Below are 14,318 nucleotides of genomic sequence, written 5' to 3' on the forward strand. Positions count from 1 at the left end.
AAGTATAAAGTAGTCTTGCTACAATTGTACAGGGCGTTGGTGAGACCATACCCAAAATAGTATGTGCCATTTTAGTCTCGATGTTTAAAGAAGGATTCACTTGTATTAAAAGCAGGACAGTGATGGTTCACTGGATTGGTCTCTGGGATGAGAGGGTTGTTTTATGATAATTAGCTGTGTTAACTGGATCTATTTTCCTTGGAGTTTATTTGAATGAGAAGTGATCACATTGAACAAACTAGTTTGTCAAGGAACTTGACAGGGCATACTCAATTCTGCTGGCTAGGAAATCTAAAACAGAGGGACACAGCTTCAGGATAAGGGACTGATTATTTAGAACTAAAATAAGAAGCTTCTTTACTCAAAATACTGTCAATCTTTGTAATCCTATTCTCATAGGGCTGTGGATGCTTCTTCATTGAGTATTATTAAGGATGAGATAAACACCTCTCAGGTAATTGGTAATAATGAGGAGTTGCTGGGAAAATTAAATCCAAGATCAGCCAAGATCATAATGAATGACAAGGCAGGTTCAGCATTCATAAGGTCTACACCTGCTCATTTCATGTGTTTATCTGTGTTCCTGTATAACTGCGCCAAATGGGCAGATGTGTTTAGGGAGAAAAGTAGCTGGGACCATAATCCCAAGTGCACCTTAACTCTTCCAGGTGTAATCAAGAATTTCTGTACTTTTAGCACTTATTTCACATTCTGTACCTGCTGCGTTCCAGGCTGTACCACACAGAGTAATCATCATGCGTTGCTGAAATATACAGACACTCCCCTTCATTAACCGATAATTCCTTTGGTAAGAAGTACACACACTGCATCCAGTGATCCCGCCACTGTCAACACAAAAGTAACGGTTTCAAACCAGCCTTCATCTCAGAGATCAGACAATGAAAACGCAGGCACAAAAACTTGTGGTAAAGTGACATATCTATGTAGCTGCACGTAGAAAAGACATATGTAGAAGAGTAAAAGCTCACAAAACAGTTAAAACTGCTTTTATAAATTCTCTTGGGACACCGTGAGTCAAAAATGGAAGATAACTGGCTAACAAAAAATACTGTAAGCTTGCATCCAACTTACAAAATGAAATATATTTTAAAATACCCTGTTGCCATGAGTTGTTACAGTAGGTTACAATTTAGTCATTTAGTGACAACGGCGCAACCCCTCCATTCTCCTTACTGTTAACAAAAAATAATTTTGACTATTTCCTAGTGGTTTGTATTTCCCAAACTGCATTCTTTGAAATTTGCACTATTTCTTTTCTTAAATGAACTTTCCCCCAGATTTACAGAAGTCCCCCAACGCAAAGGAGAACCAGGTTTGTCTAGTTATCAGTGGCCCATTTTATGGAACAGGAACCAGGAAGCTGTCTCACCTGCATATTCTTTGGAGTTGGATGAACCCAATATGGTGCCAAGGTACACTTGATACTCCCTTTGGGGTCCATGTCTATGTCCCACCAGGACAGTACAACCTGAGCCTGTCCAACGGCAGTCGCTTTGGCCTGCACAGTGTGCCGGGCTGGCAAACTGCTCACCATTTTACTGAAATCCACTCTGCAGAAAGTCAAGATACACAAAATCAAGGCTCCATTTACCTTCTCTGATGAGGTGAGGCAACATCAAAGTACCTACACAATTCACCAACTCTCTACTCTCTCAATTTCTATTTAATATGTTCTTCGGCCAAGCACTGATTACTTTGGAGTTATCTGCCTAATGTCAAAGAACTATGTGCAAATATTAAATGCCTAAATGGCAAGTCTTCCATTTCTAAGCATCAATAGCTTCAGCAATACAAATAAAGCTCCAAACAGACAGTTCACTGGATAGTTGATGGGAATTTTGATTTCTTAATCCCTAGCTGATGGCCTTCAATCAAGCATTCTGAAAGAGGTGACTGCAGCAACAGTGGATGCATTGGTTGATTTTGCAAAATATCCAAGATTCTGGAATGGTCCTCATGGAGTAAAAGTTAGCAATTGTAACACCATTATTCAAGAAAGGAATGAGAAAGAAAACAAGGAACTACAGGCCTGTTAGCCTGACAGTCAGGAAGATACCACAAATCAATTGCTTATGAATTTGTAATGCACTTAGAAAATCAACGTCAAAATGGATTTACAAACGAGAGAATGTTTTGAAAAAAATTTATTGGGGATTCTTCAGGATGTAACTTTTAAGATAAAAGGTGAACCAGCGGATATAGAACTTTTAAGTTTTCTTAAAAGATTAATTAAGCCACCACTCAAAAGGGTTTATCTTCCAGATAAGAGCTCATGGAGTTGGGAGGTGATATATTAGCTGGACAGAGGAATGGTTAATGGCCAGGAAGCAAAAAGAGTAGGAAAAGCAGGGCATTTTCAAGATGGCAGGCTGTAATTAGACTGCTACAAGATCAGCACTTAAGCCCCAGCTAATTACAATTTACATTAATGATTTATAATACTTGACTATGAGCAACATATGTTAGGCTTTCAAAAGATACAAAGCAAAGAAGAATTGTAAGCTGCAAGGACACAAGGCAACTAGAGAGATATGGACAGATTAGGTGAAATGGCAAAAAGGTAGCAGATTAAATAAAATGAAAGGAAATGAACAAACATATGAATTAGGAGCAGAAGTAGGCCAATCAGCTCCTCTAGATTGCTCTGTATTCAATAAGATCATCATGGATCTAATTGTAGCCTCAATTCTACATCTCCAGCTACTTCAATTAACAAGGGACCCCCTTACAAATCAAGAATCTGTTAGCTCTGCCTTAAAAGTACTCCATGACCATGCTTCCACCACTCTCTGGGAAAGAGAGTTCTATTCTCAACCTCCAAGGGGAAAAAAATTCTTCCTCATTAGGTTATTCACTTTGGGTGTTAGAATAGAAAACAAGAATTTTTTTTAAAATGTGAAGCTTTTAAATGGTGATGTTCAGCAAGACATGAGCATGCTCATTCAAGGAACACCTTAAGATAATAGGGAATGGACAATAAGGATCAGACAATAAAATCCATTTATCCTGAATGTGTTAAGAAGAATTAAGTTAGCATGTAGACACAGTAAGCAATTGAGAAGACAAACTGCATGTTGATGTAGGTTGTAAGGGAACTGCAGTATGAAAGCAGTAAGAACTTTTATTTTGATTACATTGAAATTTGGTGAGATTGCACCAGCATAGCAAGTTAGTTTCAGTCCCATAATTAAGAAATAATGTCATTGCAAAGGATGTATTCCAGGGAAAGTTCACGGGATTGGCTCCCAAGATCAGAGGATTGTCCTATGTGGAGAGGCTGTCTAAACTGAGTTTCCACTATCAAGAGTTTGGAAGAATGAGAGGGGATCAATTTGAAATGTGCAAAATTCTGAAGGCATGGGCAGATATTTCAAAATTGATTTCCTTTTCTGGGGAATCAACACAGAATCACAGGGAACAATCATTTAGGACTAAGATGAAATTTCTTCACTCAGAGATCTGCGAATCTTTCGAACTGTCTCTTCCAGAGGATTGTGCATGTTTTAGAACTGAGTCTGTCCCAGAGTATTGTGAATCTTTGGGATCTTCCAGCCCAGAGGATTAGGCATCTTTGGAATTTATATGCCTTAGGGTGTAATGCACATCTGGAATTATTTACCACAGAGGATTTGGAATTATCTAATCTTGGCTGTTGTGGATGTTCCAACATTGAATACATTTGAAGGCTGAGATCATGGATTTTGGATCAAGAACATGAGGAGGAGTGGGCTGTAACATGCACTTGAAGTAGATGAATCACGAACAGCAGAACAGGCTCGAGGAGCCAAACTGTGTACCCCTGCTCCTTTTTTTAAATATTCTTGTTATCTATCCACAAGTACTCATGTTCCCACTAAAGACACAATACTGTACCTGAACATCTCTATGACCTCTGTGAGGGTTGTGAAGTGGTTCCTGTTCACCTGGTTCAGCTGGATATCATAGACACAGGGAGACCCAGCACACACCTGCATGTCCCTTGGTGGCACAATGACCCTCTCGCCCTTGCTTCCCTCCAGTCGGATGTTAATCGGCAACACTTTATTCCAGGCCCACATTCGTTTTGACTCCACCACCTGTGCATAAATCGTGGCTCTGTGTGGAACTGCCTCACATTCTTCCTGTCAACCCATGTTTGGGATGGATAGAAGGAAACAGAGTGCTTAGACTCACCAGGATATCCTTCTTTTTAGAATTAATTGTATAATTATAGGGTTATAAAGCAAAGAATCAGATCTTTCAATCCGATTTATCCGCGTAAACCAGATATCCAAAACTGATAGATTCCCATTTGTCATCATTTGGCCCGTCTCTCTAAATCCTTCCTATTCATGTATCTATCCAGATGCCTTTTATATGTTCTAACTGAACTCCCTTACAGTTTCTGATAAAACTATGTAATTGGCAACAGACAGTTACAGATCAACCATGTTAATGTATTTCTTGATTGGAGAGCCTATAAAATGTGCCAGGAGTCACAACGCATCAAGCCTCCATTCACTCAAGCACTAACTTACCTCAACAAGGTATTTGTGAGCATGTTCGTAACTCGGCAGTGCTCCCTCCCCAATAAGTTCGGTGTCAAACAACTCTGTAACCAGGATATTAGCTCGACATGACATGTCACCATCTAAAAGAATGGAAATCAGTGAGGAAGATACACAGAATAGCCTGCTAAATAAGGATTTCATTAAACATCACTGTGTCCATGTAACAACACTAGATGAAGTGACCCTGGAAGTGACTGCACAGAAAGCAATATAGTGTATATCATTCAAGCACTTAATGGTATGTTAACCAAGGTATGGTTATTGAAACAGTGCATTCTCTCTCACAGGTATTTTGTGCGCTCAGCAATGTTCCTTTGGCAAATTCCGTAAATCTAACAAACTTCAGAAATCAAGCTGGTTCTTTTCAGTTTCCAATATTACTGTCTTTTGTCGCAAAAATATACGTTGTTCTTAAAAAATTAGGTCCATGCAAAGGTCCTAAAATAGTTCTACACAGTTTTGGAAATAAGCTAAACTACACACTGGATTTTAATATCCCTCCAATATGCCCTGCAGTTGCAAAACAGGCATTTTCTACTCATGCAGGGAACTAATTGAATGTTTTGTGAGAACCGGGTGGGCGGGTTGGAGGGGTGTGCGCACGTGCATGTGGGAGAAATCTGAAAACTGACGGACCCCAATTATACTTCAACAGAAAGACCTTTGACAGTAGTCTTTCACCATTGAGCCTTGGCAGCAGCATAGTCCTGGACCTTGGAACGTGCCAGTATGCAAAACGCAGTCACAATTCTCTTTACATTGAAGACCAACAATTTTTGGATAGACCAAAGATAGAAGACCATCAACTCGGTGAAATTCTAAGCAAGGTCAAAGTTTGTCTCTGTGCGCATCTGGGAAGCAACCCACACAGTCCTGCATCATGAAGCTTCTTAACACTAGCCTTGACAAAAAACACACTGCAAAGAGTGTCTGCAGGAAGATGTAAAGACACATTTCAGGAGGAGATGTGCAGGTCTCATCCCCCTGCGACTGTTTCAAAGGCAGCATGCAGTGGTCGAGAGTCCAGGTGCACATAATGAATCTCACGGGTAGTGCCATTCTCACCACCAAGATATGTCTTGGTGCAGGTTGAAAAGTTCTGGGGACAAGGCATTCTGCCAAATGACTGACAGTTTGCTCAGAATCTGAAAGGATCAACCCTCTCCTTTTCCGACAGGATCTCGAGGACTTGTTGTCAGAGATGGTTTCCTTTGCAAATCTTTCCTTTGACAAACAGGTCTTACAGACTAGTCCAGGTGCTTATGATGAGGGTGGTGTTGGGTAAACGTTCCCCACTGTTCCCCGTCCCCCAAACCTTTCTACATGGTGCCCATGTAGGCATGGTCCATCTTTGACCTCCAGATGAAGCAGATGGCGGTTTGGGTGACTGCAGTGGTGCAGGTTCAGGTTCAGGGAATGGGCAGACATACAATATCAAGAGTCCTTCACACCGGATGACCAGGGTTTTAACCACAATGGAGGAGGAATGGTGCTTCCATCTGCTGGCTTCTGACATATCTTGGTAACACCCTCCTCCAAAGTTTTATGTGCATGCTGTGCTCCCTCTGAACTATATTCCCAGAACCTTCAGATAACCTGACCCAAAGGTGAAGTGGATAAGGATCGGTCAGCCCTCATCCCAAAGAACATGGCCTGGCTTTTGCTTCAGTTAATCTTGTCTCCTAAGACCAGTTCAAATTGATCACAGTTGCTCATGACAGTGAATCCAATCAGAAAGAACATCATCCATGAACAGGGACGTTCTAACCTGCAGACCTTCGCTGTCTGGAAGAGTCACACCTCACAGGCTTGCATCCTTCCTGATGGACTCCTCAAAAAGGTTCTAAATGCCATAAAAAAAAGGCGAGAGAGCACGGGCAGCCTTGCCTGACAACAGTTTATGGAGGTGTGTATATCCTGTCAAAGGCCTCCTTCTGGTCAAGGCTGACAAAGCAGGTGTGCACAGCCTGTTCTGACACAGGCAATCGTATCTCCAAGGAGTGCGAGACTCTCGGAAATCTTCCAGCCTATACAGCACAGATTCGGTCAGATGAATCAGAGCAGACCCAGCCCAGTTGGCGATGACCTTAGTCAGGAATTTGTAATCAACATTCAACAATGAAATTGATCACTAATTTCTAACTATTGCCACCTCCACCTTCTGCTTTTAGAGGAGGGTAATGATACCCTTCCTCATGGATTCACACATGACCTGCCTCCAGCAGGTCTTGGCCAATCAAGTCCCTCTAGAGCCAAACACAACTCAGCTGGTAAAGCCATCTTTCATGGGACTTTTACTCTTCTCAAAAGACATAACAGCCTTCGTCATCTCATTTAGAATGAATGGCTGGACCAGACTCCCCAGCATGCTGTCATCTCAGATCTCCATAAGAGAAATCAGGAATGACTGGAAAGCCTTGCTGTCTGTAGGCTTCACGTCATACAGTCTTTCTTAAAAGGATTTGCTGGTCCCCCAGGGTGTCAGACTGAGATGACATGACCGAGCCATCATCTTACTTCAGCTGCTGATCATGAAGCTTTACCCGTGCATTTTCTTGAAGAAGAAATGCAAGCACATCTCATCCTGCTCCAGGGAATGACCCTGGATTGGAAGATTATCTTCGAGCACTTTGAGGCAAAGAGCAAAGCTTACTGGCTGTTCACCTCAGAGTTTCTCCTTGACATTGAACCCCATTGTTTGCAAGAATAGGTTCTGCATACTTTTCTTGAGTCTGGGAAGATTTCCCAATCTCTTCTCTCATTCTGAGCACCCTTGAAAATGAAGAATCTCTTGATGTTTGCCATGGCCATTTCCCATCAGTCAACTCCAGGCTCAAAGAGGGGTTTCATGGTTCTCCAACCTTGCAATTCCTTTCGAGTTCCACAGTCAACAAACTCAGGTTCAGCTTGCACATTTCCTTGCTGACCCACTGGCCGCCCTAAGGGTGGCAGTTGGCCAGTAGTAGGCAGCGGTTAGAGGTGAACGCTAGCTTGATGTTGGTGGTTCTGACTGGGACACAAACAGGAAATCTATCCTTGAGCAGTTAGACCTATCTGACCATGAGGGCATCCAGGCTACACTTGTCTGTAGGGGTGGTAAAGACATCGTGTGGCTTGGCATCTTTAACCATTTCCATCAGAAATCAGGATGTGGCATTCAGTTTGCTGTCAGCCTCTCCGAATCAGCCGGCCACAATGATGTAGTTGACATCATTGGCAAGAATGACTGGCCAAGATGTTGCCAGCAGCAGTGGGAGCTGCTGAAGGAGTGCCAGCTGCTCACTCTTTACCATGCACATTCATTAGCCTCAGGGAGCATTTCTATACGTGGTGAAATTGCCTCCTTGCAGCAGAATACCCAGGCCGGAGCAATGGCAATCTTTACTCCCACCACCCCAACCAAACTGATGGCCTGTGGGCCCTCAGGTTCAACCATTTCACGTAGCTGCTGAGATGTTGTATCGGGCACCTCTGTGGAAACAGGTCTGTTTTGACATCGGACAGATAAGCTGAAGCAAACACATTGCATAGCGGCTTTTACAACACATACAATATTTCTTCAGTTGCAGACCATTCAGAATCCCACTTCATTCTTGGCAGTATTAACTGATGATCTGATTGCTTCTCAATGCCTAGTAATGGTGACTTCATTCCACAGTGGAATCTCAGTATTTAGTACAGCTCATTGAATTGGTTAGTCACCTGAAAAGATTTCAAGCTAAACTCATTCTTTCATAAATTAGTACCATTTGCAGATTGTCCACTTTGGTACTGAACAATTTGGGTGAATTTTCAATCACGGCCTCTAGAAACAAAATGCATGAGACGCCACCAAAAACACAATTGTCAATTTTCCTCTACTTTACAAAATCCCACTGGCAAAACACTGCTAAGAATTTTTTTTGTTTACTGTATTCAGTAACTGCTATCTAGAGCCTGGATGGCATCGGGTCAGGTTTTAAAAAGTCATTTCTCACGTGGTGAGCTTCTCCCCACAATTATTGTTATTGTATATGGCAAGTGACCTTTGTTATAGGTTCTTAGAAATCAATTGTCACCAAATTTAACATTCTGCTTAACATCAACTGCCACTGTGCTTGTTGCATATCATTCCACTCAAACAGCAAAATGGAGCACAAACAAAGCAATTTATGCAGTTGTTTCAATGGGGTGCTACAACTTGACATTCACACAGCAGCTTCAGTGTTCCCTACCAACAGCCTCCAACCAGTCTATCCACTTCTGAGCACTTACTTGGTCCCACTGTCACACTGTTTGAGTGTTTATTGATGATTTTAATTTTGCTGCTGAATCCATTTTTATCCACAATCTTCTGTGCAACATCAGCCATTGGTTTAAAAACCTGCAGGAATAACAAGAAGGTGATCATACATAGGCCACAATATCTCTTCTCGGTAAGTTGTTTCGATAGTTTTGAACAAACAGCTGAACTTAAGGGAGGTGAAATTACAATTCTATCTGGACGAATGCACCAATAAATCCAGCCCCAATGTTCCACAAACCACCGCAAATCTGTAAACATCTAATTCAACAACCAAGATGATTAATTTCAGGACAAAATTCATTCAGACCAAGTTTCATCATTAACAGAAATACATATCAATAAACTTTCAACAAACTTATTGTTTAATCATGGAAGAGGAGTAAAACTACTGCTACACGACTTAACCTATACTTTTTTTATGACCACAAAGACAGTTTGACGCAAATGTTATAGATGGAAAAATATAGACAAGGAAACAATGTTTGAGAAGATTTGTAGCTCAGGATGAGGTTCTGGATCAATTCCTGCAGATCAGAAGTCCCAACCACAAGGCAAATAGTTATTTCTCAGCGATCGTTTGATTTTAGTCATGATAACCAGAGATTATATGGCGAGTATTAGTCGCTCTTCAATTTAACAACTGATCATGTAGGCTGAAGTATAGTTTTGTAATAAATTTTCTTCATTTTAGTCTTTACAATTCGAGAGAGATATTTTCTGTTTGACACCTCCAAACATATATGGTGCACTGCACTCATGGGTATGTAACAGACTGCAGCTTAACCAATTTAAGGGTGGTTGTCGGGAAGTTTTTCTGTAACTCAAAAATCCCTGATATTTGCAAATACATAGTCCCTTACACTCTGACATCAAGGTTGTATTTGACCTAGTAAAGCATTAAGGAACCCTGCTAGAAAGTGACATTGGTGGGAATTGATAGCAAAATCTCCACAAGTTGGAATCATCAATAGCACAAAAGGAATACGATTCTGAATGCTGCAATCATCTTAGTTCTGCGACATTAATGGAAGAGCTCCTCAGTGTAGAATCCTGGATCCAATCATCTTCAACTGCCTCAGTTGTAAAGATATATCTTCTTATTTCTCTAAAGAGTGTTGGGAGTAGGGTCCTAATGTATATTTATTGCTGAGATAGATAGATTCTTGATCGATAGGAGAGTCAAGAGTTATGGGGAAAGGACAGGAAAGTTAAAAAGTGAGGAATGCTGAATCAGCCATGATCCAACCAAGCGGCAGAGCAGGCTCAAGGGGCTGACAGCCAACTCCTGTTTCTATTTCCTATGGTGTTATCTGCATCATGTGGACTGCAATGATTCAAGGCACTGGCCCACTTCCAATTTCTCAAGAGCATTACAATCAGGCAGCATGAATCATGATTTCCCTATGAATTAATTACAAATTATCAGGCGTTTGAGACAGAGGAAGAGTTCAGAATCAATCCATAAAAATGTCACATTCACCATGTGCAATCAACAGACAATTTCCACATTTAGTTAATTCCAATAACAGCTTCTCTGGATTCAGTAACTCCTTTCGTACTTTGTAGCACTGTTCAATAAAGCAATTAAATTGTTATTGCAGCTTCTGGTCTCTAAAACCATTTGACTTGGTTTGTAGGGTCAACAAGACTTCAAAATCAGTTCACTGGAAGCTTATAAACTGAAATACAATGATATAAAATAAAAATATGAAGTGGAATACATCCCTGAACCCCTGTGAAATCTCACCTCGACTGCATAACAATAATCAGCACCAGCTCTTACTGCCATCATAGACAACAGGCCTGTACCAGTTCCAATGTCCAGGACGATTGCGCGCTGGCCACGCTGTTTCACCCTGCAGACCGCTGCCCGGATTCCACTGTTGTACTTTTCATTCTGCAAGATTAATTTCACAGGGTTATTACCTGTTGCTATTGGCAAGACAACTGAAGTTTGCAACAAGAGTTCATAACCATCTACATCCTATTTATTTGAATAAATGCACCAGAAACTGGACAATAACTAAAAGATCTGTGCAAAAATAAAAAAGGCCTTCAAAATGTAGATGAAAAGAAGGTGAGGTAGAGGGTGGTGAATCTGTGGAACTCACTGCCACAGAAGGTGTGATGGCCAAAGTGTTGAGTGTATTTGAGAGAGATAAATAGGTTCTTAATGAGTAGAGGAATCAGAGGTTACAAGGAGAAGGGAAGAGAATGAATTTGAGAAACATAATCAGCCATGATCAAATGGCAGAGCAGACTAGATGGGCAACTGGCCTAATTCTGCTTCTATACCTTATGATCTAACATTATGTTAAAAAGGGCAGCATGGTGGCTCAGTGGTTAGCACTGCAGCCTCACAGTGCCAGGGACCCAGGTTTGATTCCAGCCTCAGTGTGGAGTTTGCACATACTCCCCGTGCCTGCGTGGGTTTCCTCCAGGTGCTCCGGTTTCCTCGCACAGTCCAAAGATGTGCAAGCTAGGTGGATCGGCCATGTTAAATTGCCCGTAGTGTTCAGGGGTGTGTGGGTTATAGGGGGTTGCTCCAAGGGGTGGTGTGGACTTGTTGGGCCAAAGGGCCTGTTTCCACACTGTAGGGAATCTGTTCTAAACAACCCAAGACATGAAGAGGTACTTGAAATTGAAGGAGCTTAAAGAACTCAAAATGACACTCAGAAAAGTACAAGTCAATACCTAGGCCATTTATTCGGAGCTGCAAAGCTAGAGATCTCTCTTCTAGGGGACAAAGTGCAACGATCTACATGTAGCTAGATGAAGGATATCAGTGTGTGGTTGCAGATGAGCTACCGTGCAGCAAGTACAAGGCATGTTGTGCCACGACAGCAGATCTCCTGCCAGTAGTTACAAGCAACAGGAGCACTAGAGTGGTTCACACAATGATTCGCCAATCATCTCAAATGATAACACACATTTCATTCTTATTAAAAATGTTCCTGATTTCACAAAACTGTATCTCTTAGATACAGGGAGCCAACAGCAACTCAAGTCTGCAGTCACATGACTGCAAATGATGCCACTCAGAGCAACAGAGCGAATGTGAGAAAGCATTCACTTTTAAACATAGGTGCTAGCTGATGAACAGAGATCTCCAGTACAGAGGAAGTTCTGAGGGTCACCAGACCCGAAATTTGTTTTTTTCCCTCAAAGATGCTGCCAGACCTGCTGAGCTTTTCCAGCAACTTTGTTTTTGTTTTTCTCCAGTACTGTTCACTTTGTGTAGTTTGGACAACCATCACAGCTAAAGCTGCTGCAAACAGCACAGAACTTGTTTAAAATTTAACATTTAAACTCAATGCCTGATCTGTGCTACATTCACTGTCTTTTGACAGTACAATGCTGGATGGACTAAGGATCTTGTTGATAATTACGGTCCAATACTTTGCTTAAGTCCAAATCAGTCCACAACACTGATACATCCTCTATCCTTTAAACAAACACATATGTAAAACCAATAAACATTTATTTCATGAAACAAAACAGGAATTGCTGGAAAAGCTCAGTAGGTCTGGCAGCATATGTGAAGGAACAAAAAAGTGTGTCTGGGACTCTCACTGGACTTGAAACGTTAATTCTGTTTCTCCCTTCACAGATGCTCCCAGACCTGCTGAGCTTTTCCAGCAATTTCTGTTTTCTTTCCTGATTTACAGCATCTGCAGTCCTTTTGTTTTTTAACATTTATTTCATTTTATGTCAATCGCTTACCCTGTCTTTATCATGCAACATATCTGCATAAGATGACCTGATTGAAAGATAAAGAAAAATGGGTCATTTAACTCAGAAAAGTATAACGTTCGACTGATTAAACTAGTTTAGAGTAACTTTCTAGTTGTAACCTAATTGAAAAGATCAGGTGATATTCAGATTAATAGATATCTGGGAATCCAATGATTCTAAGTTATCTTACTCAATCACATGGTTTACATTTAGAATACTGGATGTCCAGTAACAAGATAAAGATATAATCTCACGAGAAAGCTTCAGCTGACATTCAAACATTGAGTGGTTTGCCCCATATTAAGCATAGGTACTGTTGAAAAACTATGGGATAAAACACAGATTTTGAAGTCACTTCTGATTTATTCTGTACATAATGTTCATTTCCTTGTGCACTACTGAGTAACTCAGTTTCCCATTCCTGTATGCACTACAGGCTTCTCTCACCTTTGCCTCACATTCTCTGATTTATTATAAATCATTAGATTCAAGCTCCACAAGTACTGTGACTAAAATTAGCATTCAAAATTTAGTAAGTAAAATAAAGTGACAAATTAATACACTTCAAAAGCAACTAAAAGAAACTAACTTCCTAATTCTAGTCAACCCAAAGAAGCAATGGTCTCCGCACAAGGAGAGAAAGAACAGGCTGGTTTATCCTATGTCACTCACTTTCAAAAACTCCATTCAGCTACACACCAGCATGTGCTATGATTGAAACTATAGAACCAAAAATACTTCTTCCCCCCCGCCCCCCAACATCAAGTTTAATGTAGAAACGTAAAGGTGATGCAAACTACATTTTGGAGCAATAGAACTATAACTAGCAACATTACATACTGTGAAAACGAAGTAAATTTAATTGCATCCAAGGCAATTTAGAATCATTTCGGAATAGAGCATCGGTGGAGAAGGCAGGACAAGGTCACAGGCATTTTAACACAAGGTCAGTCAGGTTTGCTGTCCGTGAAAGGGACAACAGTGCATTAACTGTACACTGTGGAGTGGATAGCTGCTGCACACTGGCCTTATCCATACACTGACACTGCTGTCACACACACAGCTCCTGTTACACGCGGGGTACCTACAGTGACCCACCACGGTCACCACAGACAAGGCAGACAAAAACTAAATTGAAGCAACAACTTCTCCTCCAGAAGTGGAGGGGATTGGGGAGGTGGGGGATATAGGTGGTGGCAGAGCCCACGGGGCCGGGGCCGGGGCCTGGTCTCCATGGCAGCCTCGTGTAAAACCGGAGGCGGCTCCGTACCGCGCGATCTCCTGGTGGTAGTCATAATCCTCGGCCTCCTCCTCCCACTCGATAGCGCCAGTCGTGGGGTTCGCCCTCCCGCAGAACGTCTTCATACCGCCGGGAGAAGGCGGTCACCGCGACCCAAAGAGCACTCCAAGCGCCGTACCCGACCCAGAGCCGGACCGCCAGCTGCCAGCTCAGTGCGCAAGTGCGGCGGCGGGAGGCGGGGCTTAGGCGCAGTGTTCACCTGACAGATAACCACCAAGTACACTTACAGGCAGAGTACAGCGAAACAGTGGTAGACCACAGGCAGAGAAGCTGTGGCAATGTACAGGCAGTGGAATAGTGGTAGGCCACAGGCAGTGTGGATGTGGCAATATATAGGCATTGGAATAGGCGTAGACTACAAGCAGAGAGGTTGTGGCAATGTACAGGCAGTGGAATAGTGGTAGGCCACAGGCAGTGTGGATGTGGC

The 14,318-nt window shown here is 41.9% G+C and overlaps 1 protein-coding gene across 2 annotated transcripts in view; it reads right to left on the minus strand.

Annotated features, from left to right (window-relative positions):
* prmt7 (protein arginine methyltransferase 7) overlaps positions 1-14,040 on the minus strand; it is a 43,080-nt gene extending 29,040 nt beyond the window's left edge. Inside the window, exons 1-8 of one of the 2 annotated variants that reach the window (XM_048546413.2) lie at positions 13,862-14,040; positions 12,580-12,616; positions 10,604-10,753; positions 8,826-8,934; positions 4,539-4,651; positions 3,895-4,142; positions 1,391-1,571; positions 718-845 (exon numbers count right to left, since the gene is read on the minus strand). In XM_048546413.2, coding sequence (XP_048402370.1) covers positions 718-845; positions 1,391-1,571; positions 3,895-4,142; positions 4,539-4,651; positions 8,826-8,934; positions 10,604-10,753; positions 12,580-12,616; positions 13,862-13,956 — 1,061 coding nt within the window. In that variant the 5' untranslated portion in view covers positions 13,957-14,040. The remainder of the gene's footprint in view (positions 1-717; positions 846-1,390; positions 1,572-3,894; positions 4,143-4,538; positions 4,652-8,825; positions 8,935-10,603; positions 10,754-12,579; positions 12,617-13,861) is intronic. The other variant, XM_048546416.2, reaches the window with a different exon arrangement.
* Between the last annotated feature and the right edge of the window lie 278 nt (positions 14,041-14,318).

This window comes from Stegostoma tigrinum, chromosome 16, assembly GCF_030684315.1.
Source record: "Stegostoma tigrinum isolate sSteTig4 chromosome 16, sSteTig4.hap1, whole genome shotgun sequence".
Taxonomy (NCBI): domain Eukaryota; kingdom Metazoa; phylum Chordata; class Chondrichthyes; order Orectolobiformes; family Stegostomatidae; genus Stegostoma; species Stegostoma tigrinum.